The 26688-nt window shown below is 43.9% G+C and overlaps 2 protein-coding genes across 2 annotated transcripts; one reads left to right on the top strand and one right to left on the bottom strand.

Annotated features, from left to right (window-relative positions):
* The first annotated feature begins 1938 nt into the window (after positions 1-1938).
* Positions 1939-16893, top strand: LOC136674888 (protein mono-ADP-ribosyltransferase PARP14-like). The gene is made up of 19 exons (XM_066651182.1): positions 1939-2193; positions 3280-3398; positions 4077-4119; positions 7052-7222; positions 7465-7533; positions 7641-7862; positions 8069-8296; positions 8424-10885; positions 10994-11239; positions 11337-11558; positions 11643-11751; positions 12061-12210; positions 13164-13226; positions 13319-13501; positions 13609-13812; positions 14064-14690; positions 14774-14919; positions 15476-15650; positions 15757-16893. The coding sequence occupies exons 1-19, from the start codon at positions 2019-2021 to the stop codon at positions 16035-16037; spliced, it is 5895 nt and encodes a 1964-aa protein (XP_066507279.1). The 5' UTR covers positions 1939-2018; the 3' UTR covers positions 16038-16893.
* Positions 16894-18949: 2056 nt separating this feature from the next.
* Positions 18950-20559, bottom strand: hrh2b (histamine receptor H2b). The gene is made up of 2 exons (XM_066651781.1): positions 19939-20559; positions 18950-19414 (listed from the first exon to the last, which is right to left on the bottom strand). Exons 1-2 carry the CDS (start codon positions 20557-20559, stop codon positions 18977-18979), a joined length of 1059 nt encoding a protein of 352 aa, XP_066507878.1. The 3' UTR covers positions 18950-18976.
* Positions 20560-26688: the final 6129 nt, after the last annotated feature.

The raw sequence follows: 26688 nt of genomic DNA, 5'->3' as shown, positions 1-26688 counted from the left end.
ACACACTCTATCAGATTGAGAGAGAGAGAGAGAGAGATAACATTGTAATAAACACTGCACAACAAAATGTTGTTGAAACTTACCCTAATAATAACCCGAGCTACTAAACTAAACTACACTAATAACTTTAACATGAATTCTCTTATAATTCTGTGAATATCACATATATATGATGCATTTTACCCACAACTCCCTACAACGTGAGTGTGTGAAGAGTTTGTCCACATACTTTGATCAGGAGCCAATTTCTCGTCGATCTCTGTCGCCATCTACTGGCTATTTTGTGTACTGTACATTTTTATAATACACTTAAAGTGGGTGTGTGTGAAACTGTCCACAGGTGTGAGTGTGTGTGTGAGTGACTGGGTGTGTGTGTGTGAGTGACTGGGTGAGTGTGTAAAACTGTCCACAGGTGTGTGTGTGTGTGTGTGAGTGTGTGAATGTGTGAAACTGTCCACAGGTGTGTGTGTGTGAGTGACTGGGTGAATGTGTGAAACTGTCCACAGGTGTGTGTGTGTGTGTGAGTGTGTGAAACTGTCCACAGGTGTGTGTGTGTGTGTGTGTGTGTGTGTGAGTGTGTGAAACTGTCCACAGGTGTGTGTGTGTGTGAGTGTGAAACTATCCACAGTGTGTGTGTGTGAGTGTGTGAAACTGTCCACAGGTGTGTGTGTGTGTGTGTGAGTGTGTGAATGTGTGAAACTGTCCACAGGTGTGTGTGTGTGAGTGACTGGGTGAATGTGTGAAACTGTCCACAGGTGTGTGTGTGTGTGTGAGTGTGTGAAACTGTCCACAGGTGTGTGTGTGTGTGTGTGTGTGTGTGTGAGTGTGTGAAACTGTCCACAGGTGTGTGTGTGTGTGAGTGTGAAACTATCCACAGGTGTGTGTGTGTGAGTGACTGGGTGAGTGTGTGAAACTGTCCACAGGTGTGTGTGTGTGTGAGTGTGTGAAACTGTTCCACAGGTGTGTGTGAGTGTCAGTGTGTGAAACTGTCCACAGGTGTGTGTGTGTGTGTGAGTGTGTGAAACTGTCCACAGGTGTGTGAGTGACTGGGTGAGTGTGTGAAACTGTCCACAGGTGTGTGTGTGTGTGTGAGTGTGTGAAACTGTCCACAGGTGTGTGTGAGTGTCAGTGTGTGAAACTGTCCACAGGTGTGTGTGTGTGAGTGACTGGGTGAGTGTGTGAAACTGTCCACAGGTGTGTGTGTGTGTGTGAGTGTGTGAAACTGTCCACAGGTGTGTGTGTGTGTGTGAAACTGTCCACAGGTGTGTGTGTGTGTGTGTGTGAGTGTGTGAAACTGTCCACAGGTGTGTGTGTGTGTGTGTGTGTGAGTGTGAAACTGTCCACAGGTGTGTGTGTGTGAGTGACTGGGTGAGTGTGTGAAACTGTCCACAGGTGTGTGTGTGTGTGTGTGAGAGTTTGTGAAACTGTCCACAGGTGTGTGTGTGTGTGAGTGTGTGAAACTGTCCACAGGTGTGTGTGTGTGAGTGACTGAGTGTGTGTGTAAAACAGTCCACAGGTGTGTGTGTGTATGTGTAAAACTGTCCACAGGTGTGAGTGTGTGTGTGTGTGTGTGTGTGTGTAAAACTGTCCACAGGTGTGAGTGTGTGTGTGTGTGAGAGAGAGAGAGAGAGAGAGAGAGAGAGAGAGAGAGAGCGAGACCAGGATGGAGTGGTAGCAGAAAAAGAATAAAATAATGTTCCAAAAGCATCTGTTTGAATCTCGCAATGTACGGCACTTCATACAGTTCACTTCTGATGTGGAGGAACAGCACAGACATGAGTTAGACGTTGGTTCCCTCTACAGAAGGCACTCGTACTTTCACCTAGAACAAACATGTCCAGGGCGTCCTTTACAGCCTCTGACCTCGAAACGAAACAAACCCAACCCTGACGAACCGAAACGTACAGAGAAACGAAAGCGAAAGAGCTGCGGCTGGGGATGAGTGTGTGACTGTGTGTTTTTGACATCGAGCGGCTGTCGGGCGGTTTTCTCCACGGAGCTGAGTGAGGAGGAGCGGCATGGAGGGCTATCCTTACCCCCTGACTGTGGAGGGACACTGGCCCTCGACCTCCAGCAAAACACCCACTGCTAAACTCCAGATTTACTTTCAGAGCAAGAAGAAGTCTCAGGGAGGAGATTGTGCGGTGGACATCGACCAAAACACCACCACTGTCTTCTTCAAATCCGCACAAAGTAAGTGAATTTGTTTGTATTTCTCCCCAAACATACTTCCCTTTGTACTGCAATAAACAAATGTAACGAGTTCATTGAGTAAGAGTTTTAACAACCCACTTATTTTGTATAAAACGGACGGCTTTATACAGTTTACATTGGGGCAAACACCATGGGTGCGTTCCTAACTGCTCCCTACTTCCTAGTTAGTGCACTACAAAAGTTATAAAATGCCGCTTCTCACAATCAGCTAACGCACTAAATGTTCACTTTTTCAAATCGATGTATATCATGTGTATATTTAGTAAACTAATTTGTACGTTAGGGTCCTTATTTCCAGATAAATGCTGCGCACTATGTAGGGAGTAGAGAGTAGTCGTTTGAGAGGCACCCTGTTACAACGTCACAATGGATGACGTAGGTTAGCCCGCAGCCACTTAGGCTACTTGATTTGTGTTTTGTTTTTTTCTTTTTTTACGGTTCAAATACACGTTAACTGTTAAAAGAACAGAGCTTAAACATTGATTTATATATTTACAAAAAGAAGAAACATTTAATTATAAACTCAAAAAAAAAAGGTGTTTGCCAAAGAAATCCCTAAGAATTTATTGATGTTTATTAAGATGCTAATAATCCCCTACAGCACCTCAGTGCACCCTCCCTCCGAGACCAGGTCCAAGTGGCTCTTACAGAAAAACACAACACTATTCCAGCCAATTACAGACCACATTCATGCTCTCACAGGGGATGGGGGGACATGGAGGGGCTGGGGAAGACTGCATCTGATACATGCTACATGTTGCTAAACCCTGCTCACATCAACTGCCAGATTAGCATTAGCTTTAAACTATGATTAAATGTGAGGCCGACTCAAATATGAACCTTTAAAGAACCATTTGACTGCATACAACGTTCTTTTCTATGTTGGAAAACCTGAATGCATTTTAAAATAAGTATTAGTCGTTTTACCATCTAAGTATTTTGCAGTGTGTTTTTAAATCACTTAAAAGAGCATTTATCTCATGGTTTACGACATCTTAATTGTAAAAATGAAGCTCTCCTTTGTTTAAAATAGTGTTAGTCATTGACTGAATGCTCTCTTTCCAGTTCGAGATCAAGTCCTTGCTAAAGGAGATCACTCCGTAACCATTGAAAATCAGGTGGTGAAACTGAAGGTGTTCAAACCTGGAGATGAAGAGCATCAGAAAGAAGAGTCCAGTGAAGCAGTGAGTGGGACCAAGCCTTTCCCCTTATATCTGTTTTACACATAAGTAGAGGTGCTGTTTACCCGCCAACGTAGAGATAGATTTCATATAACCTCAGAGTCAGAAGATATTTGTGACAGTTAATAGACTTTAACGTGCACTAAGTCAGTTCACTTAAACCTGAAGTAAAATGAGATGCTCTAGAGCAGCTGCACATGAGCCTAAGGTCACAATGCTTAACGTCAGATGTGGTATAGGGATATATAACACCTCCAGCCTTGGGCAGTGAAGGTGTAGAGTTCTTGTGGTCGAATGCCATCATATTCAAGTTTCTTGTGTAAAGATTTCCCCAAAAAAGTAGAGACGGAAGTAATATCCTTCATTTCACATGAAATGTTTGCTAGGTCTGTGATTAAGAACCTGTAGCGTTCAGGGCTGTTTTGATCTGAGAGGCAGCAGATTGTAGCGAGTGTCTGTGGGAGGGTGAGAGAATCTGCTGGAGGTGTGGAGTCTCAACGTCCATAAACCACTTCAGCCCCACCCTTGCAGCAGTGTGTGGGTTTGGCTGTTATTACTCAGATGTATTTTTCCATGTGTGGAGAATTCTGAAGAGTCCAGATCCTTAGTTTACAGCACTGTGTCGCCCAGGTCAAAGGTCCAAGTGTTTTTTACAATGTGCTGATGTGCCTTTTATTACAGGCTGCAACAGGAAGTGATGTGGCATCCAGCTTTCCTCAAACAGGTGAGAGATAGTGTGCACTTGGTTTGCGTCAGTTCATGTCTCTTCAAAAATGATTGAGAAAATGATTACAGACACATATCATTTACACAGGGGAATGCCACTGGGTCTTTTTAGTAAGCAAAGAGAAGTAAACAAAGACAGTGGTTTATTATTGTGGTGATAAAAAAGAGGCATCTAGAACATTCAGTGCTTTAAACAGCTCCCTAACAGAGTTAATCCATTCACAGCTGAGAGGTTAGAGGTGGCCATGGTGACCCCTGGTCTCTTATACCACCACAGCAAGGAAATCCAAGTAGATCAGTAGATCCGCTCAACACTGGAATTTATTTTAAATACACTTTCATTTCTCAGAATCACCTCAATCCTGTCTTCTTTCGTCAATTCTGGTCTTCTTGATATGCTCCATAACCCTTGATCCAATATGGCGGCCATATTCCCCATATGGACTAAAAGATAGGCCCCTCCCTCCTTACTGGGGTATTCAGATATGTCATTTTTCTTTTAGTTTCAGAAATAAAAGGGTCTTCGGAGACTTTTAATATAGATATTTATGTGTATTCTCTCTCTCTATATATATATATTATTTACATAATAATATACAGAGTGGGTCATTTATATGGATACACCTTAATAAAATGGGAATGGTTGGTGATATTAACTTCCTGTTTGTGGCACATTAGTATATGGGAGGGGGGAATCTTTTCAAGATGGGTGGTGACCATGGCGGCCATTTTGAAGTCGGCCATTTTGGATCCAACTTTTGTTTTTTCAATGGGAAGAGGGTCATGTGACACGTCAAACTTATTGGGAATTGCAGCACCTGAAACTACGGATACTGGAAGCCTGTGCTAGCATTTCTCCTCCGGGGTTGCTATCAGTGTGTGAAGAGTAGGAGAAGAGGGTTGCATTGACAATCCAACACAATGGGCAGCACCTATTTTATAAGTGGTCAGAAACTTGTAAATAACTCATGAAAGAATAAAGTTATGTTAAAACCAAGCACACCATTGTTTTTCTTGTGAAATTCCCAATAAGTTTGATGTGTCACATGACCCTCTTCCCATTGAAAAAAAAAACAAAAGTTGGATTCAAAATGGCCGACTTCAAAGTGGCCACCATGGTCACCACCCATCTTGAAAAGTTTCCCCCCTCCCATATACTAATGTGCCACAAACAGGAAGTTAATATCACCAACCATTCCAATTTTATTAAGGTGTATCCATATAAATTACCCACTCTGTTTATATACATTTTTCATTTTCATACCCCAGTATCCCAAATTGCTATAGTCTGTTATATATCTGCACTTTATATGTAAATGTATTGCATTGTGCAGTTCAGGTTAGATGCTAATTACATTTAATTGGCTGTGTACCTATACTCTGCACAATGACAATAAAGTTGTATCTAATCTAGTGTAGAGCAGTATGATGAATGTGGTTTAATTTCTCTCACGACAAATTTGACTTCTTGGGATTGTAATATTTAGATTTTATCCCGGTCTCTCAGTGACCTCTCGGATCACTCCCTTCCTGCTGGATCGAAGTCCAGATAACAACTTGGTGCATGAAAGCCTGGACCAGGATCATAAAATTGTCACTTCATTCTTATCTATGACAGGCCTGCTGCTTCAGTGGAATGCAGAGAGAGCGAGAGACACAGAGGCGCAGTAAATGATCAACCTCTATTCCCCATTTCCTCTGCACACTCAAAGATTCTTAAAACTACACAATCAAACTTTTCTTAATTTGGACAAATGAATTGATTGGATGTCTCTGTTTCACAAGTCTCAGTTTTGTAAAAGGAATTCCAGTTGGACAATCAAAAATGGAACTATATCTATGTGTTTAAAATGAAGTTTTAATCGTGAATCACCAGCATCTTCACACAGCAGCTATCTGTTATATCTAGATATTGTGTGTGCGCCATTTGTTTAAGAATTGTGTGAAATCATTGTTGGTCTGAGTGACATTAATTAGTGTTAACATATAATCTTTATGCTGAATCCTAATTAATCTCTCTCAAATGTAATTAGTTTGTTCTAGGTTATCTTGAGATACTTATACTCATGTGATAACTCCTGTTTAAGGAATATTAGTTGTTCTTTTTTGCAAAAGCATGGCTCAGGATACGTAACAATTTTGGCCATTCGCTCCTAAACTCTTTGTCTTGTCAAATGTTGTAAATTACATGTGATGTCACTATCTCAGGGTGGTTCTCGTCTAAAAAGACCTCTGAGGCATCCAATCAGAATTAGAACAAGGGAAAGGATTTGCCTTCCTACAACTATCAGACATCCAAGGCGTTGGTCCTGGGGCCCAGTTTTAAACCATTAGCGCTGAAGCATTCAGTTCAGTCTTTTTCAGTCAGTTTTTGGATTTTTGTAGTCAGTTAGAAGAGAGGGAGTAGAAATGGAAAATAAAGGAATCAGAGAACTGCAGAAATGAAGCGAGAGAGGAGAATTAGTAAGATTCACACCAAGGTAAATAAGCTGAGAACTGTTGCCTCAAGGCAATAGAGACTTCAGCCCAAGTTTTATATCTATTAGCAAAATTAAGAAGCTATAGTTTAAATCCAGCGACGCTCTATGCCACAACCTGAGCATGAAAGAAATCTGCGAACAAGAGCTTCAGGCCCTAGTCTGTAGCCAAAGACAGATGTGGATGGTCAGATTCAGTTTAGGAGCCAAGAACCCTTCAGCGGATCAATAAGCATAATAATTATTGAGTAGTAATTAATTATAGCTAATTCCGTGATATCATATGTAATGTCGCCCAACATGGTGGCCTCCTGGTCCAAGCTGACATTGGACAGGTAAAGACGCTACATTTTATTTAAATGCCACTCAAATGTGGGCTCGTGACACTACACTAATCTAATCTAAATCATCTAAATACATGCTAATGTCTTCATATTGTTTTCACATCTTGAGGTCCACCTGTGAAGACGACCTTGAGTGTGAGGGTGGAGAACGTGCCACCGGATGCTGTGACCTGCGACGATCTTCTGAAGCTGTACTTTGAGACTTGGGGTGGACCGATAAAGAACATCAGCACATACCCAGAGGAGCAAGTTGCTATTATTACCTTCCAGTCTCCTGATGGTATGACCACGCATTGAATATTGCCCACCATAAGTATTTTTAATCCCTTCTTAACCACAATCCTACATGACCAGGAGAGTAGTCGAGGTGCTTCAGTAGATGTTAAGGATGTTTGATTTTAAACTCCCTATCAATTCATAGATTAAACTGTAGGAGACTGTTAGACCAGGTTACGTCAAGTTTAAAGCAGTCTTACTTTTTATGTATTAAACAAATAACAGCAGTTTGTCTCAATATTTCAGGTGCACAAAAAATTTTGGACATAACTAACCACTGTATCTGCAAGGTGCCGGTCAACGTCCATCCACACTGTGAGTCTATACTCTGGAACCTGCTGAGATCAATGAAAAACATGTTCCTTGTGTTATACACCCTGTAATGCTCACTTGTTTCTTAATGCTCACTTGTTTCTTTCCAGTTGACCTTGAGAGGAATCAGAGTGGCCTCCAGAATGAGGTGGTGTCACCCTCAGACCTTCAGCAGCCAGGTGCTGTGGTCGTGGAGAGACTGACGGACACACTGTCCAGAGACTTACTTACGCTTTTAGTGGAAAGCATCAGTGGCGTTTTTGAGGAGGAGTTTTTCCTGGAGATTATAAGAGAATCAGATGTTGCAGTTGTGACGTTTTATGATCCCAGTGGTAGGTATTCAACAGATAAACTGAAAAAAGGTCTTGGTAAACATAACCTGGGACAGTGACACGTGCTGTGTTTTCTGGACAGTGAGGTCAGATAATGTGTTGTGTCATACATTTGCAGTTTGATATCATCAAACACAAAGACACTCACACATTGCATTGCCCTCAAACTGATCAGATTGTGAGTAAAATTTTAATATTTTTTGCAGTTGCTGAGAAGTTCCTCAGAGAGAGTCAGAGCAATAAAAAGTTCCAGCACTATGGTCTAATCAGCCGGGCTCTGGAAAAAAGTAGATGTGTTAAAGTGGAAAACGTGCCTAGCCAGACCCCTACAGACCTGCTGCAGCTTTACTTTGAAAAGTGGGGTGGGACAGTGGAAAAAGTGACGATGATTCCAGAAGAGGAAGCTGCCATAATCACTTTTAAAAAGCAAGAAGGTAAATCATCTGTTAATTTTGTAGATTAGTCAAAGGTCTACAATCCTAGTTTCAAAGTCATGGCCAGAAAGTGTGTGCCCTATTTGTGTAAACAGTGAAATAAATGTTAGTTGTCATCCTTTCTCAGATTTAGAGAAAGTCCTGGGGAGGAAGCATCATATTGCCCGGACTCCAGTCAATGTTTACCCATATCACACGTCCTTGGGTTCTGCACTGTATGGCAAAGACAGACCAACGTGGACACTACCCAAACCTTTCAAAGAGAAGATCCATCCTGCAATCAGGGAATTCCTAGACAAGAATGTTCTTTTACCTTCCATTGATAATCAGATGAGCTCACATTTCTGCCGGGTGAACATGGACAAGACTGAAGTCCAACTCAGTCCTCTTCCGACGCTGCTGAGACAGAAGAACATAACCAAGAAGGTCATTGACAAATGGAAGGAAAACGCCACAGATGCCTTTAGACAATTACTGTCCAACTATGCTGTGTTTGAGCATGCGGTAATCCCTTCTATGTGGTCTACAATAGAGAAGGACATCCGGTCAGTAGTAAAGGACAAAGCTTTTTTGAGTATGGACAATGGAGTCCTGACGCTGGCAGGGATGGCGCCAGACATTAGGCTGCTCAAGACAATTTTGGAAGATGTTCTCAATAAAGCATCAGATCAGGTGGTAAGGGACCAGACCAGTGTCTACGAGAGTATAGCGATGTCCCCTGCCATGTTTTCTCTGTATCTGCATGAAGGACTCCAAAGCAGTGCTTTGACTAGACACCCAAAACTGGAATATGCGTACAGAAACGACCTCAGTCAGTTAACTTTACGTGGTCTTAGTGTAGAAATTATAGACATCAAAAACTGGATCCTTGAGAGAAGAGTGAGCATGAAAGAGAAGACTCTGAAATTGGACCCTTCGTTGCTGGAGTTCCTGAGATCAGTGGATTGCGAGGATATGTCAGGAGATCTGTTCACGTCCAAGGGAATAGGTGCAGTCTACAGAATTGAAAATGGGGATGTCAAGTTGATGGGAAGCACAGACAAAGCTCTGACCGAGGCTGAGAAGAGACTTGAACTATCACTTGCATCCAATACCATTTCTTTGGAGGACCTGGGAGTGATTGAAAAGCCAGAATGGCGTTCCTTAACTGACCGGCTCTGTGATACCTACAACTCAACCCGGAAGAAAACGGTGGTGATAAAACCCCCAAGAGACAGGGACAGACTTATAGTCTGTGGCTTTAAGCAACCAGTCTCGGAGGTCAGCAGGAGCTTGGAGAAGTTTATTAACACACACTCGAGAATCGAGGACGTCATTCGTGTTCAGTCTTATGCTGCGGTGAGATTCATAAATGAGAAAAAGTCCTCAGTTTGGCAAAAATTTGTTAATTCCAACGAGGTGACCGTTCAGTTTGACCCCAGAAGACCCTTGATCAGACTGTCTGGAGAACGTGTGCATGTCCAACCAGCCAAGGACAATTTCCAGAAAATTGTAGATGCTCTCCACACTGATAAGTTGACACTTAGCAAGGCAGGTGCTAAAAAGTATTTTCAGGAGCAGGGAAGCTTTTTCTTGATAATGATAAAGGATCGTAAGTTTGTGGTCTTGCTTGAGGAAAGTCACATGTTGGAAGAGGATGAAGATGACTATGAGCGTGACAGAGTGGAAGATGTTGGACAGGTGTCCTGTGGGGTCCAAATGCCTGGAGGAATCATCATCACAGTTAGAAAGGCTGATATCTGTCAGTTCAGAGTAGATGCTGTGGTCAACGCTGCCAACGAGGACTTGAAGCACATTGGTGGTGTGGCGCTGGCACTATTAAATGCTGCTGGACCAAATTTACAAAAGTGGTCTGACCAGTATGTTGCTGCCAATGGACGAGTGCCACCTGGTTTTGCCATCACCACTGAAGCAGGGAATCTTCCATGCAAATATGTAGTGCATGCTGTGGGTCCCCGCTTCTCAGATACAGACAGGCGTACGGCAGTGAGTAGGCTGAAACAAGCTGTGAGGGAAAGTCTGAACCAAGCTGTGAATAATAAGTGCGCCTCCATTGCAGTCCCAGTCATCAGCTCAGGAGTATTTGGCTTTCCTCTTGAACTCTGCACTGAGACGATTGCCAAGGAATTGCATGCTTACATTAATGACCAGAATCGCCAAGGTGGCCCGAACATATTGACCCAGATACACTTGGTGGACAATAATGCCAGCACGGTGAATGCCATGGCTCAGGCGGTGAGGAAGGAATTTGCAGCCTTCAATCCCAAAATAACCTTCTCACATCAAACGAGATCTGGCAGTCGTGGTCGTGGTAATCGCGGTCGTGCACGTGGCAACAGAGGTCAGGGATATCACACTCAAGGTAATTGTGGATACGGACATCGAGGTGCTGGGCAGAGGAGCCATGAACCACCAGGTTACAAAACTCCTGAAGTTCCCGATTTCGAAAAACCAGGAATGTTTGGGGGTGAGACCTCATACCTAGTGCCCAGATCACGGTCTGTAGAGGATTCTGAGCCCATTGCAACTCAATCCACTCCAGAGGGACTCAGAATCCATCTGAAGAAAGGGAACATCCAGGATGCTGTTGTAAGTAAACATTATATAAAATAACATATCCACCAAAACTTATTAAACAAGCAAATCTGGACAATCTCTAACAGACATTAACGATTTACTTTACTATCCTCTCCACAGAGTGATGTGATTGTCAACACCATCTCAGTAGATGGTGACCTCAGCAATGGCGCTATCTCCAAAGCTCTTCTGCAAGTAGCTGGTCCTCAACTCCAGTCTGAAGCTACTATCCATCTGAGTTCACTTGGATCTTCGAAACTAAAATATGGAGACATGCTCGTTACAAATGGCTATAACTTAAATTGTCAAACAGTGTTCCATACTATTTGTCCATATTGGAATGGAGGAACTAGTTCCGAAGATGAGGTAATCGTAAGAGATTTGTTGTCATCCTAAATCCATATTGCACAATTACAAGAGCAGTGTTCCCTGAAATATATCCCTTGATGTTTCGTTCCAACAGATGCTGAAACAGATCATTAGGGATTGCCTTAAAAAGGCAGAACAAAAGCAAATGTTCTCTATCACATTCCCAGCCATTGGCACCGGAAACCTTTGCTTTCCTAAAGACCTGGTTTCCTCCCTCCTACTAAATGTGGTTCATGACTTCAGTGCCAAAGCCCATCCTCGGCATCTTAAAGAAGTGACAGTGGTTGTGCACAGTTCTGACAATGAGACTGTACAGGTACTGGTAAACTCTTCCCCAAAGCACTTCACAACTACTTAGGGATTGTTCTGGCTCATAATGTTCCTTGTTTTTGCCCATTAGTCCTTCACAAAGACCTTCAGAGGTGGGAGGCCAAGTCCGGTCAAAACAGGAGCACCAGGCATTCAGCAACAATCGCCTAAAAAATCGTCTGTTGCCAAATCCTTGCCTGGTAAGTTTCTCTCCTGGAATCCTAAATATCCTAAAATACACAGTTCTATACAGTGACTGGCCCTATTCCACCAATCACTAATTTGATGTGTCCAAACTTTTGACTGGTACTGTGCATACCTCTTTGTGTTTGTGTTGAGCTGTTACCAAGCACTGAGCAGAAAAGTAAAGGGTTGAGTACCCTCTGCTGTCAAAACAACAGTAGCTTTCTGCAGATCATACAAAAGATTATTAATTGCAACAATGATGAAAAAGGCTAACCGATATTAGTACAATGATTGATGAAGCAGATCATTATCTGACACTCTAGGACTCTTTGGTGTGGTTTCCACTCGGTCTCTGGGAGTGCACACTGTGCAGGTGGGACACATAACGCTCGAGGTGTCGTCAGGGGACATTACGAAAGAGAGAAGTGACGCCATTGTGAACTCCTCCAATGCAACATTCTCTCTGAAGTCAGGTAAAGCCATGCCACAGTGGGATTTTTTTATGTGAAGACACCAGCTAAGACTACTCCCTAGTGTTTTAGTTGCATCTACAGGTTGGGCTACTTATATGGATACACCTTAATAAAATGGGAATGGTTGGTGATATTAACTTCCTGTTTGTGGCACATTAGTATATGGGAGGGGGGAAAATTTTCAAGATGGGTGGTGATGGCCATTTTGACGTCGGCCATTTTGGATCCAACTTTTGAAACTAAGGATACTGGAAGCCTGTGCTAGCATTTCTCCTGCAGTGTTGCTATCAGTGTGTGAAGAGTGGGAGAAAAGGGTTGCATTGACAATCCAACACAATGGGCAGCACTTTGAACACATTTTATAAGTGGACAGAAACTTGTAAATAACACATGAAAGGATAAAGTTACTTTAAAATCATTGTTTTTCTTGTGAAATTCCCAACAAATTTGATGTGTCACATGGCCCTCTTCCCTTTGAAAAAAACAAAAGTTGGATTCAAAATGGCAGACTTCAAAATGGCCACCATGGTCACGACCCATCTTGAAAAGTTTCCCCCCTCCCATATACTAATGTGCCACAAACAGGAAGTTAACATCACCAACCATTCCCATTTTATTAAGGTGTATCCATATAAATGGCCCACCCTGTACTTACAGACAACTTCACTTGTCTTAGAAACACTGCCATTTTCTGAAGTACCACTAGATGTGGTGCATGTGATCACAGCTTTGGTCTTTACCAATTACACAAAACCTCATGTGCACCACAAAACGTGTAGCTAACTCATGTAGGTGTACCCATTGTGAGTACCTTACAGGTTGGTGCTAAAATAGCAAGAATTAGATCTGCATAAAATCAAAGTGTCATTGAAGAGTTTCCTCCAGGTAAATGCCAAAAATGCTTGAATGTCCATAATGAATGTAACTTCTTGTTGTAATCTGTGTTAATCTAGGAGTCTCCAAGGCCATTTTAGATGCTGCTGGGTCAGCAGTGGAACAGGAATGTGCACAGGCTGGTCTGTAAACTCTTTGACTTCCTAATGAATACCTGAACTCTCATACCTTCAGATGTTTTACATTAAAACCCTTTATGGGGTTGTTTTTACAGTGAAGGCAAGTTTACAGCAAAGGCACATGATTCTGACCTCAGGAGGACAGCTCCCCTGCAGACACATAATCCACGTCGTAGGCCAAAACAGCCCAGCGTCCATCAAAGAGATGGTTTACAACGTCTTAAAATTGTGTGAAGCTCAAAACTTCTCATCCGTCGCCTTACCAGCTCTTGGCACAGGTACGGCACGCTGTGATCATCGTCCTCTCACACTTTCTAAGCTTGCTTTCTCAAGTCGAGTAATGTTGCTTTAAAGGTTGGTATTTTCTTGGTGTCTCGATGATCAGGACAAGGTGGGGCGAGTCCGTCTGCTGTTGCTGACGCCATGATCGATGCCCTGATTGACTTTGTGAAGAAGAAAAAAGGAACAAATTTGCAAACTGTGAAGTTCCTGATATTCCAGACATCGATGGTGTCAGATTTTCACCAGAGCATGCTCAAGAGGCAGCAGGAGGATTTGGGGGACACAAGCGTAATGGGCTGGATAAAAGGTGGGTAGACAAAGTGGTGTCATTGTTATTGAGTGTAACCTGTGCCATAACAATTATGTGAGCACCAGGGCATCATTTTTAACACTGGCTTTCTTTGAATTTGTTGAAATGACACTTTATCTGAAGCTGGCAAAAATCTCTTAAAGCTCCAGTTGGGTTTAAAACTATGAAACAAATGTTTACAGTTTTAAATTCCTTTATAAGAAATGCTCTGTTGTCCTTTTCCTCTCATTTAAACATTTGAATCAAAGGAACCTTTGACTCTATGACCAGCTACCTCTTGGGCAAAAGTCCAGAGCCCTCTGCGAGCGAGGACTTTGAGATGGTGGGTGAGGAGTTTGAGCCGGCTGTGTTTCAGCTGTGTGCCGAGACGCAGCAGGACCTGAATGAAGCCAGAGATGTGATCACCAGCTTAATCGTAAAAGAGCAAACATCTTGCTCCATCCGAGACTCCGCCATCAGCCTTTTCACCAGAGAGGATGCGGAGATGCTGTCTAACCTACAGAGGGAGCTAACGGTCAGCATCCGGCTGAACAAGAGCGGCTCGGAGCCGGTCATCGATGTGGAAGGCCTGACCCGAGACGTGGCCAAAGTGGAGAGCACCATCCGGGACCTGATTCGCAAAGTCGAGAAGAACGAGAACCGCAAACAAAAGGCGTTCATGGTTGGGGCCTTTGTCGAGTGGCAGTATCTGAACCAAGTAAACCAACCTGTAGCTTTTGACCTTTCCACCAACTACGACCTGGAGGAGGCCTTTCAGCAAAAACTCCCTCAAGTGAAGATCAATATCAGCAACAAGGAGTTTGAGGTTGATTTGATAAGAAAAATTGCAAAAAGAGGAGCTACATTCATAGAGTTAAAGAGGCTCGACCGGAAAGGTAAGATCATCGTCTACTTGCATTTTCCTTGTCCTGATCTGACCTTTGACGTCTTGGTTTATTACATCATTGTTTTCTTGCAGACGACAACTCAGAGCCTCTGCCGGGTCACTGGGAAGACATGAAGGGAGCCTCTGTTAAGAGGTGTAAACTTCAACCTGGCAGCCAGGAATACAATTCTGTGGAGACCGAATTCACAAAAACTGGACTGCAGAATACAATTCTCAGTGTAAGTTTACTGTAAATGAGATCACTTCATGCATGTGTTTTATCCATGAGTATATAAGAGGACCTATTCTCCCATTTTCCACAGAGGAACATAGTTCTGGTTCTCAATGAAACATCTGTGACCTGCTATGGTCCAAACCCCACGAGCCCTACAGCAGTGTTCTCCCCCTGTGTAAACAGCCCTGTTCAGAACGCCCGCTTTCAGCACCTGTTCCTTTAAATGCTAATGAGCTACTGCTCACCCCCTGCCTACCAGCCCACAACCAGGGCCTGCAGCTTTGCAGAAGCTCATTTTGCTTGTTTCTCTGCTCCTGTTTCTGACATTATTGCTCAGTTCTTTTATTTAATATCCTAGAAATACTCAAATTAACTATCTTCCATTTAAGAAGAACTTTTCATGGTATTTCAGTTTTTCTGACTTGGGCAGCCCACAGAAATGTGTCTGCAAGGTTTTATTTCACAGTTTGCGGGCTGTAGGAACAGATTCCAATATGCACATGCACTTTTTTCAAGCCTGATCTACACACAGTCACAAGTTAACATTTTATTGTCCTCAGATCGAGAGGGTCCAGAACAGCACTCTGTGGAAGAGCTACATGATCCATAAGAAAGACATGGACAAGAGGAACAAGCACCAGAACAATGAGAAGAAGCTGTTCCACGGCACCGGCCCTGAAAACATAGACAAGATCGACCATCGAGGTTTCAATCGAAGCTATGCTGGGATGCATGGTATAACACAGCTGTGGTCTAACCTGTAAAATATGCAAAATCATTTCAGAATCTGTCTGTACCTGTGTGTTTCTGCCTTTCACACGTTGGCTTGCTCTATTTTTAGGTGCCATGTATGGGAATGGTGCATATTTTGCTGTTGACCCAAGTTACTCGTCCAGAGGATACTCCAAACCAGACCAACTGGGTCATAAGCGGATGTATCTGGCCAAAGTACTGGTTGGCGACTACACTACTGGAAAGTCTGGTCTTCTTTCACCTCCAGCCAAGAGCTCCTCGGCCACAGATTTATACGACAGTGTCACTGATAATATACAAGCCCCGACTATGTTTGTGATCTTTCATGATGTGCAGGCGTACCCAGAATACTTAATCACTTTCCAGTAGATAACGTGAACGTAAGAAAACAGGGATCGTCTACTACTGTCTTTTTGTTTTTTGCTGTTATTGCACTTTCTTAGAAGTACTGAACTTGGTGGTAAAATTAAGAATAAAGTGGGCTTCAGGGTAAACCACAGGGATTAGTGTGATTTTTGGATAAATGATATATAAATATATGCAGTATTTGTTAGCTATCCATGTTATCTTTATAAATGTTGTTATACCCTTTTTGGAGTGTCAGATGTTGCGCTGGATAGCCGCACAAAATGTACCTATGCCTCTATGCACCTATAAACATTTTGCCTTACGCCACAGAATCTTTACATTAAAATACAGGGGTTTATTTTAACTAATCAACCAATGACCACTCATCTTTGTTGCACGACTGCAAGTCATTCATTCATTGTCTGTAATCCTTATCCAGTTCAGGGTGGCGTTGGGTCCAGAGCCTACAGACACAGGGAGAACACACCACACTCCTCACAGACAGTCACCCGGAGGAAACCCACACAGACACAGAGAGAACACACCACACTCCTCACAGACAGTCACCCGGAGGAAACCCACACAGACACAGAGAGAACACACCACACTCCTCACAGACAGTCACCCGGAGGAAACCCACGCAGACACAGAGAGAACACACCACACTCCTCACAGACAGTCACCCGGAGGAAACCCACGCAGACACAGGGAGAACACACCACACTCCTCACAGACTCACGGGACTCAAACCCACAACCTTCAGGACCCTGGAGCTGTGTGACTGTGACACCTACCTGCTGTACCACTGTGCCGCCCACACAACTGCAACAGAATATTAAGTAATTAAACTGAGAAAAGAAAAAGTGTCACAGTTTCCCCAATAAAATATTTCATGAATGGACTTTATTTTATATATAATTTAAAATACTATATAGAAATATATAGTATATTTTGTAATGATCATAAACAAAAAAAAACATAATTAACATTAGCTAAGTTTAGAAATGCATAGAAAAACACTCATCACTAAAATGGTGTACTGCTCTCTGATTAAACAGTTCGTAAAAAAAAGACACTATGCAATTTTAACATTCTTGGAGTGTTATAATATAGTGATTACATACTTGAAAATGTTTATTTATTTGATATTGAATTTTATTTGAGATTTGTGCTCTGCAATACCTCACATTGTCCCTAGAGGACACTCAAACACTTTCCACAGTTTGAACATAAAGAGCTGATGTATTCTTTTGTTTAAACAAACATGTTTAAAAATGTAGCAGGCGCAGACAGGTTTTCTAGCCTTTTATGACGTGTACTAATCATCCTCACACGACTGGAACATGTTTAAATGTATGTTGCTTGTTAAACACTTGATCATCTAACAGCACATCAGTGCGTGAGGTTGTGTGTCTGTATCGGTCAACACCAGAAGCGTAGACACCGTTACTGGGAACTAACTCTTCGTTTATTGAAGTGTCCACAAAACCTTCGGCCCTGTAGCATCTACTGACCAGCACCACATGTCCTGGTCTCTAAGTGGCTGCAGTAATATCTAGGGCTCAGTGAAGCTGGAAGTCTCTGGAGCACTGTACACACTACTCAGGACACATTGCTAAGAGACAATAACATGAACAAACTCATTTACAGCAACAGGACTGTGAAGACAGGAATGTTCACACATTCTTGACCCATTCCCTTTAAATTACAGCTTCAAAATAATTGTGATGCATCACAGAGCTGTAATAAGGAGAACAGAGCCTTAGTCCTTGTTACTCTGGGCTAAGCACTGCAGAAACTGCACTGTGTAACATTTGATGGCGGGAGGAAAACCTCACTGTCCCTACCACTTTCAGCACAATGCTGTAAAACTCCACTAAAGAAATTAGTGCATGAATAGATCTAATCACTGACCTGATCATCATGAGATTGAAGATGGGAATCCTAGAAAGCACAACTGGCCTTGCTCTCTGGGCGGGTAGGATGGCCTGCTCTTGGTGCTAAGCCAGTGTCTTTTGGTTGATGTGATAGATCCAGGCAGTTTGCATTCTCCTCTATTGTGTTTAGTTAAACAGAAGTGTTGAGATAAGGGCAGTTCAAAAAGAAACCGAAATATAAAACACATAAATATAGATGAAGGAAAAAAAAATACATAACTCTAATATTTTGCGAAGTATTTTGGGAAAACACAGGGATGTACTACAGACCCTAAATACACAGATTGAGCTGTTGCTACCCCCAGAACTCAAGTGACAGAAGCATGAACGGCTGTCAGCCTCATTTTCATCAGCTCTGTCCATGGAAGAATGTGCTAGACTTGTGTTTTCTCCTGTTCCTTTGAACTTTCTCAGGCTTAAAAAGGAAGAAAGAATGAGAGAGAGACAGAATCTGAGATCAGACTTTCTGTCATTATATAACCCTTCCCTCTCAATCGTCCACACCGCCTGGAGGAAGAGGGAAAGAATTGAACGGTCACTTATTCATCAGCGCAGAGTAGAATCGCTGACCACTTTTAAATTATAACTTGGAATCATCCAAAGTTAGATATCACACGCTTTACTGGAAATACAGTTCCACTGCGTATCATTTATATTTCAGGCCACTGTTTGATCCTAAAGAGCACATGCAGATAAATATAATCCCTGTCAGAACCAAACCTCCTATCTCCAATTTAGGAACTGTACAGGAGAAGCAAAAATGGTCTTAACTTTTAATGGAAGTCAGAATCAAAAAAGAAGTTTACTCCAAGTGATTTTTAATAGTCAATTCCAGAAACCTAGCTAGAATTACTGGGAACAAGGCAGGACTAGACCCTGGTTTTCACCCAATCACTTACACACACACGCCATGACTGGGAGAGGGGACTTGGTAACCTGGAGGACGCCCATACAGACACAGGGAGAATACACTACACTCAGTGACACCACACCTTACCCTAATATTTATAATACCTATGTACGTTATCTAGAGTTAACTAGTGTACCTCCATCATTAACCTCACTCAGGTTGAGATGTGGGGGTCCACATGGATTGTCTTGTTGGATCTGAAGGCCGTTAGAAAAGTTCCTGCTGGAGTTGGATGACCCCTTTCGCGAGGTACCGCAGTGGATCAAGTGGCTGTACGCTCTGCGGAAGTCCCGGTTCAAGGCCGGGTACAGGATGGGATTCAGGGCGGAGTTGAAGTAGCCGAGCCACAGCACCACGGAGTGTGTGAGGGGCGGAGGGTTGGTCTCGCGTCTCAGGCCCATGCAGGTGAAGTAGATGAAGTACGGAAGCCAGCAGACGATGAATGCTCCCAGAACGGCGGCTAGAGTCACTGTGGCCTTGTGTTCCCGAGCCGTCACTACCACAGAGGGAGAGCGGATGAAGGAGGGGGTAGCAGCTCGGATTCGACGCGCCTGGGAAAATAAACACAGTGTAAACATTAAAGCGATAGGTCAGCGTCAAATTGAAGAAGATCCTGTGGTTTTGTCTGAGGTTGTGAGTTCCAGTGAGACGTATCGGGATAAGTGGATCAAGACCGAGACATCTTCGACCATTAGATTCAGATGCGTCTTTGTCCAAGGTTCAAAACCTGGAGTGATCGACTTAGCCTATCCTGTCCTACAACTGTTGAGAGGCAAAGGACATCCTGGAGTTGTTCATCTCCTGCACTGTCCTAGAATAACCTGGAGAGATTCTGTTAATTCAGTATTGTCCATTTTGTTTCCTGCCCTATAACCTTTGTGAGATGAAGAACAACCTGGATAGTCTGAGTTATTCCAAGCCCCCATCAGTCAACTCAACCTCGGACAAAAGTCACAAATCTGAAGATCTGATGGATGAAGATATCTGAGCCATCCATCTGTAATCAGAGTATACTAACATTTACTAAAGCCAAATTGGAACCCAGAAGGAGTGATCGCAGGGTCAGATAATTTACCTGTTCACGGGCCACAAGGAAGATGCGATGGTACATCCCACACATGACCAGCAGCGGGAGGAAGAAGGTCCCAGAAGCATTCAGAAGGACATAGTTGTTGTTCCACTCGTAACGGCAGGTCTTTCCTTCTTTTCCCTCGTCCCCCATCTCCCAGCCCATGTTCTGGACGATAAAGTCCTCCGTGTTCAAGCCCAGCTGGATGGGCACAAAGGCCACAGTCATGGAGACTATCCAGATGCCACTGATTGAGACTCCCACCCTCAAAGGGGTGACCCTTCTGGAATATTCGAGAGGCGCTGAGATGGCCAGGTAGCGGTCCACACTGATGGCCAGGAGCGTGAAGATCGAGGCGGTGCACAGCATCACATCCACAGAGATATAGATGTTGCAGAAGGTCCCTCCTAGCGACCAGCGTCCACTCCTCAGCTCCAGAGTAGCAGTAAGAGGCAGCACGAGGAGGCCCAGGAGAAGGTCTGTCAGAGCCAGGGATACGATGAAGCAATTGCTGATTTGTCGCAATCGCCGGCTGGTTCCCACGGCCAGACACACCAGCACGTTGCCGCCAATGGTAAGCGTGATAAAGGCCACCAGCATCAGCCAACGGAAAACTGTGGACACCATGGTTCCTTGGACACAAGATGGCTATTGCTTCCCAGTCTTTGTTGACAGCTAGGACTAGTCAAGTTCACTTAATCGGTTCTAGAGCTTTCCTGATCGGCTAAGACTAGGTCAACAACCTTTAAAATTGTTGCCATTCTTTAATTGGACACTCAAAGGATGTGGCTAATGATTCTCCTTGTTGTTGCTTGCTGAACAATATGATTCCAATTTAGCGGAATGTAATCTATGCTAACGACATTGTCCTATACCCTGTATGATGTGGTGTTATGCTAACATGTAGGTTACTACCATTAACAAGCTAACAAACTATGTTGACTTTCTGATGCTTGGACCCTTTGTACAACTACTGAAACTCTTGATCGTATAACCTTTTCCAAACTAGAAGCAAATCCTTTCATTAGTTTTGGTTTCCTAGGTCTTGTATCTACACTGGGAGTGTCCAGAACACCAGGCAACGTCCAGCTGTCAATGGGCCGTGATGATGGGATGGTTTTGGGTTTTATCCTTGTACTGAGTGTGTAAACACAGGGAACACTTGACTGGGAATGACAATGAGCTTCCAGTTAATCTCCACTGCTTCCTTGGTTACATCCTGTCAGAAAACAAAAGCAATACAATGGATTATGCTGACTGTTATAGAAACAAACCCTAATATTGCCAACATGGCCACCACACTGGGGATGAAAAAAGATTTTCTCGACTTAGAGTCTAATTTAACTTAAACATAAATGTACTTTTATTGTCATTGCACAATGTGCACAAACTTGTGCCTCTCCATTTGAGCACATGCCACACACAAACACACACAGCCTGGAGAACAGTTGGGAGTTGCCTTGATAAAGGCCACCTCAGCTTTGGATGTTGAGGGAGCAGACAGTGCAGTTCCTTCTCAACTTTTAAAGGAACTTCGAAGGACTCAACTTTCAAAGGAAGTTACTGGAAAAATACTTTATTTCATATAAATTTGAAATGACTGAATATGTAGCAGGGCATCATGGTGGAGCAGCAGGTGGTGTCTCTGTCACAGCTCCAGGCACCTGGAGGTTGTGGGTTTGAGTCACACTCCGGGTCACTGTCTGTGAGGAGTGTGGTGTGTTCTCTCTGTGTCTGCGTGGGTTTCCTTCGGGTGACTGTCTGTGAGGAGAGTGGTGTGTTCTCCCTGTGTCTGAGTGGGTTTCCTTCGGGTGACTGTCTGTGAGGAGAGTGGTGTGTTCTCCCTGTTTCTGTGTGGGTTTCCTCCGGGTGATTGCCTGTGAGGAGTGTGGTGTGTTCTCCCTGTTTCTGTTTGGGTTTCCTCCGGGTGATTGCCTGTGAGGAGTGTGGTGTGTTCTCCCTGTTTCTGTGTGGGTTTCCTCCGGGTGACTGTCTGTGAGGAGTGTGGTGTGTTCTCCCTGTGTCTGCGTGGGTTTCCTCCGGGTGACTGTCTGTGAGGAGTGTGGTGTGTTCTCTCTGTGTCTGCGTGGGTTTCCTCCGGGTGACTGTCTGTGAGGAATGTGGTGTGTTCTCCTTGTGTCTGCGTGGGTTTCCTCCGGGTGACTGTCTGTGAGGAGTGTGGTGTGTTCTCCCTGTGTCTGCGTGGGTTTCCTCCGGGTGACTGTCTGTGAGGAGTGTGGTGTGTTCTCCCTGTGTCTGCGTGGGTTTCCTCCGGGTGACTGTCTGTGAGGAGTGTGGTGTGTTCTCTCTGTGTCTGCGTGGGTTTCCTCCGGGTGACTGTCTGTGAGGAGTGTGGTGTGTTCTCTCTGTGTCTGCGTGGGTTTCTTCCGGGTGACTGTCTGTGAGGAGTGTGGTGTGTTCTCCCTGTGTCTGCGTGGGTTTCCTCCGGGTGACTGTCTGTGAGGAGTGTGGTGTGTTCTCCCTGTGTCTGCGTGGGTTTCCTCCGGGTGACTGTCTGTGAGGAGTGTGGTGTGTTCTCTCTGTGTCTGCGTGGGTTTTCATCCGGGCGCCCCCTCCAGGGTTTGTTCCCGCCTTGCGCTTAATGATTCCGGGTAAAATCCGGACCCACCTCCGCCATGAACTGGATAAGGGTTATAGACTATGAATGAATGAATAAGTGAATGAATGAATGAATGAATTAACGAATATGTCGCCCACCTCCCTATAGTATTTAGGAGCATGTCTGTCAAGGCGTTATTTATGTAATGAATCTTGAAACAATGTAATAAAATCATTTAAAGTCATGTCAAAAGTGGAGGATATTCAATCTCAACAATGACGCTGTACATTATTTAATATCCTCTCATTAACGTCTGATATGGTTCCCGCTAAGGTCCCGAATCCCATTTCCCAGGGTCCAGTGTGAGAGATAACCACAAATCATTCACAAACGCCAAAGATAAACAAGTTAAAATTTCATCCACTTTAGACTACACACACACACACACACAGAGGACATCAGCTCCATGATCTCTGCGGTTAAAATGTCAGCGAGACTCAGTTTTATTATTCCACCGTTGGCACCTATGCTTGTAGTGAGTAAGGGCAAAAATGTTAATGAATGCACTCTCGCCTGATGTGTTGCAATGTTTCTTCTGGAAGGTCACCAAAATAAAGCTAATGCAAAGTAAGCTTTGTCCTGCTGCGTACAAAGCTGCAGACACACGGGCTCGGGCTGAATATGCCTCGTGTCTGCGTTCACTGTCCGTTTCATCAGCTCCACTGACCACATTACAGACTGTGGGCCATCTGTTGCTCTGCATACATCACTAGTCCCCTTTCACCCTACGGTCAGGACCCCCCATCCCCCGCCCACAGGACCCCCACAGAGCAGGAATGCTTTGGGTTCCTCTGAGGTGACACTGATGTGGGGGTGAAACCCGTCCTCCTCATTCTGGAGTGTTATGTTGCCTCTTATACCACAGTTACAGGGTGTAGTTCTTAAACTCATCCCCTATGAAACAAACAGGACGGCCCTTTATTAAAAGCAATATCAGAGAAGAGCTTCTAGACTTTATAATAAAACAGCTGCTTATTCTGCATCTTTAAACTTCCAGTTCCACCTTAAATGCTGCAGTAGCCACAGGTGCTACAATGTAATTGCTCCAGCATTTAAGGTGGAGCTGGTAATTCCACGATATCCACAAGAAACCTGATATTTTCTGCTTGTTTTGAAGTTAAAGAGCGCAATGCACTGAAACTACATTAAAGATGATACACTGGGGTTCATCGTTTTTAAACCAGAAAATACTGACATTTGTCGCTGTGTTTGAAATATGCTCCTGAATAATGGGTCTCAAGGGGTATATAGCCCTCACCCTCTGCCTTACCTCTCTTTCCCAACAGGAACTGAGACCCCTACCCCTGGGCAAAAAGGAGGGGTCGGGCAAAGTGTAAGGGGCAAGGGGTGAAATGGGATTCACCCTCAGTGTGTGTTGAGACACAGCCACAGTCTCAGTGGCCTCTCTCTCTCTCTCTCTCTCTCTCTCTCTCTTGGGCCGAGCTTGTCTGGACGGTCTCAGCCGGTTCTAGCTAATGTTCTATCTCCATTAAAGGTGATGTAAGGGTTTCAGAGACGTAGGACTGGGAGAGTGAGCGTGGCAGACATTAAGACAGATCAGAGGACAGCGACGCTAAGAGCCACTCCGAGACCGCAACAGTAATGAGATCAGACGAGAAAGATCTGATTACACACACACACACACACACACACACACAGCTGTGGATGTTGCTGTGTGATGAATTACACACTTCAGCTGCTCCTGTACTTTATTAAATTTCCTCGGGATTTGTGTTTGTGGTTTCGAGATCACACACACACCGCTCTACCTCATGACGACAGGATCAGCTCCAGAGAATCGTCTGGATTCGAGTTGATTTTGTTCATGTTTGTTCCTAGGACTTGTACAGTGTGTACTAAACATAACTGCCCCTCGTATAATGTCTACTAAATGTATTCACAGAGGTTCCTGTGAATACCTGGCAACCCAGTGTGTAAACAAATAAATAAATACAATAAAATCAGCCCTGATATTTCCACTAATCTTTAGGATAACACTAAACTTAAGGATATGGACGTAGTTTAGGTTTAAGTCTGTGCTCCAAAGATTAGAAACAGCAGCGCTAACATGTTACAGCACTGTTTTTGTAGCTGAAGGTGAGTGTCTACGTGGATTTAGCTCAACAGCGCCACCAGTGGACGGTGAACATATAATAACTAAGCATTGTTTCCATCGTGTCACGTGTGTGAACTCATTTTTGGGAGATCTTTGAAGAACACAGTGCTGCTGCTCCACAGTTTGATACAGAGGGGCTTCACACCTCTGTGGACCCCGCCTGGCATTGACGGTGTATCTACAATGGTCTTATAAGACTGCGAAGAGTCAGTATGTGATGCTAGAAGAACAACAACACCACAACAACAACAAAACAGCAGAAAATAACAGGGTGAAAAATGCAGCGACAGCTCCCTGTGTTCGCCTCTAATTGAGAGAAAAAGCCCTGAACAATTTCATCACGTTCAGAGCTGCATAAAGGCTGAAAAAGTGCTGCCATCAGCCGCTCTGGGCACCTCTGAAATCTCTCTCTCTCTCTCTGCAGAGTCAGGATGTTTGTGACTCCAGTCTAAGACCCTGACAAAAATCAACATGACACCATTTCCTTATCTTCAAAACTAACACCCCGCTGTAGAGAAATAACAAGCGCTGGGTCCTAACTAATCATTTTCAAATTGTAATACACTTCCACTTCCACTTCCACAGTCCTGAAATCTCCACACACGCCTCTATGGGACGCTCTGGAGCAGCTGCACATCAGGCTAAGCTCAGCAGCGGAGTGGAGTAGTGACTGAGCTCCATCCGGTACCTTTGGGACGATCATCCAACATCAGCACCTGACCTCACTAATGCTCTGCCATCAAACATTCACAGCAATGTTCCCCTGTCTGGCAAACAACTTCCTGAGCTTAAATACATACAGCTACATTCAAGGTTTACGTTGTTTTCCGCTCATAAAATGTAACGTAGAGTGGCCGTCTGGACGGTGACCAAGGAACGTGGGCAGGACTTTAATAAACTGGACACTTCATTAGGAGAGTGCACTTTAGACGCTTTGTACTTAGAAAAAAACGTACTGTAAACTTCGGAATTAATCTTAACATGATGTTTTCCAGGAGCTAAAGCTTCCTTTCTCCAAACTCCACACCCCAGCCCTAACCCTGTAAACTACAGAACTTTAACACGTGTGTAAACGTGTACACACCCCTGCTTCACTTAAAGCAACACTGGGTAATACTTTTACCTTCAAATCACAGCTTCAAATTCACTGCGATGCTCCACTGAGCTGTAATAAAGAGAACAGAGACTCTGACGTTGTTACTCTGGGCTCAGCACTGTGTAAACTGCCCTATGTAACTTTCGGTAGAGGGTAGGATCCCACCCTGAAACAACAATAACAAACCTGACCTAGTGTTGCTTTAAAAGGAAAAAAAAAAGTTGTGTTTTTTGTTTATGTTTCAAAGTGTACAACTCAGAAATGGGCCACTTTTACCTGTGTTGCCTGTAGAGGGCGTGTTTACTCATTTTCACTTATGAAATCTACTACGTGACCCTTTCTTTAATTTAAACAGGGGTTTGTTCATTCACTACGGGGTCAGGGTTAGGACAAGTGTTGTATTTCGGTCTTAGGTCACACACAGAGGCTGAGGTTTGTGTCAGAGTTAAGCGTTAATCTTTAGGGGTCTACAGAGCACCAGAAGTTGGATTCAGTTCACCTTTTTTCCTGCAGTGATTTACAGAGACTGTGGCCACTGTTCTGTGGGTTTGAAGCAAGACTGACCTTGGCAACAGCTTTTGATAAAAGCTAAGAGAAGTCTCTCATAACAGAGAAAACAGAGAGAGAGAGAGAGAGAGAGAGAGGGAAGGGGACGATGGGTAAATGGATAACTCACAGCTCCAACTTATTCAGTTGCTATGGAGACGTGCTTATACAATAATGACTCAGATCCTGATCGCAAATGACACCGTTCCCCCCAAGTTTCTTTAAAGGGGACACGTCCTCCCCTTTCTCCACGAGGGAACACAGTTCTGGTTCTTAATGGAACGTGCACAGCAGTGTTCTCCCCCTGTGTAAACAGCACCTGTTCCTTTAAATGATAACGAGCCGCTCTCTGTTCACCCCGACCCCGAGCGCACAGCA

This window comes from Hoplias malabaricus, chromosome 18 (genome assembly GCF_029633855.1).
Source record: "Hoplias malabaricus isolate fHopMal1 chromosome 18, fHopMal1.hap1, whole genome shotgun sequence".
Taxonomy (NCBI): domain Eukaryota; kingdom Metazoa; phylum Chordata; class Actinopteri; order Characiformes; family Erythrinidae; genus Hoplias; species Hoplias malabaricus.
The sequence above is the reverse complement of the archived record's forward strand: the minus strand, read 5'-3'. Positions and strand labels throughout refer to the sequence as shown.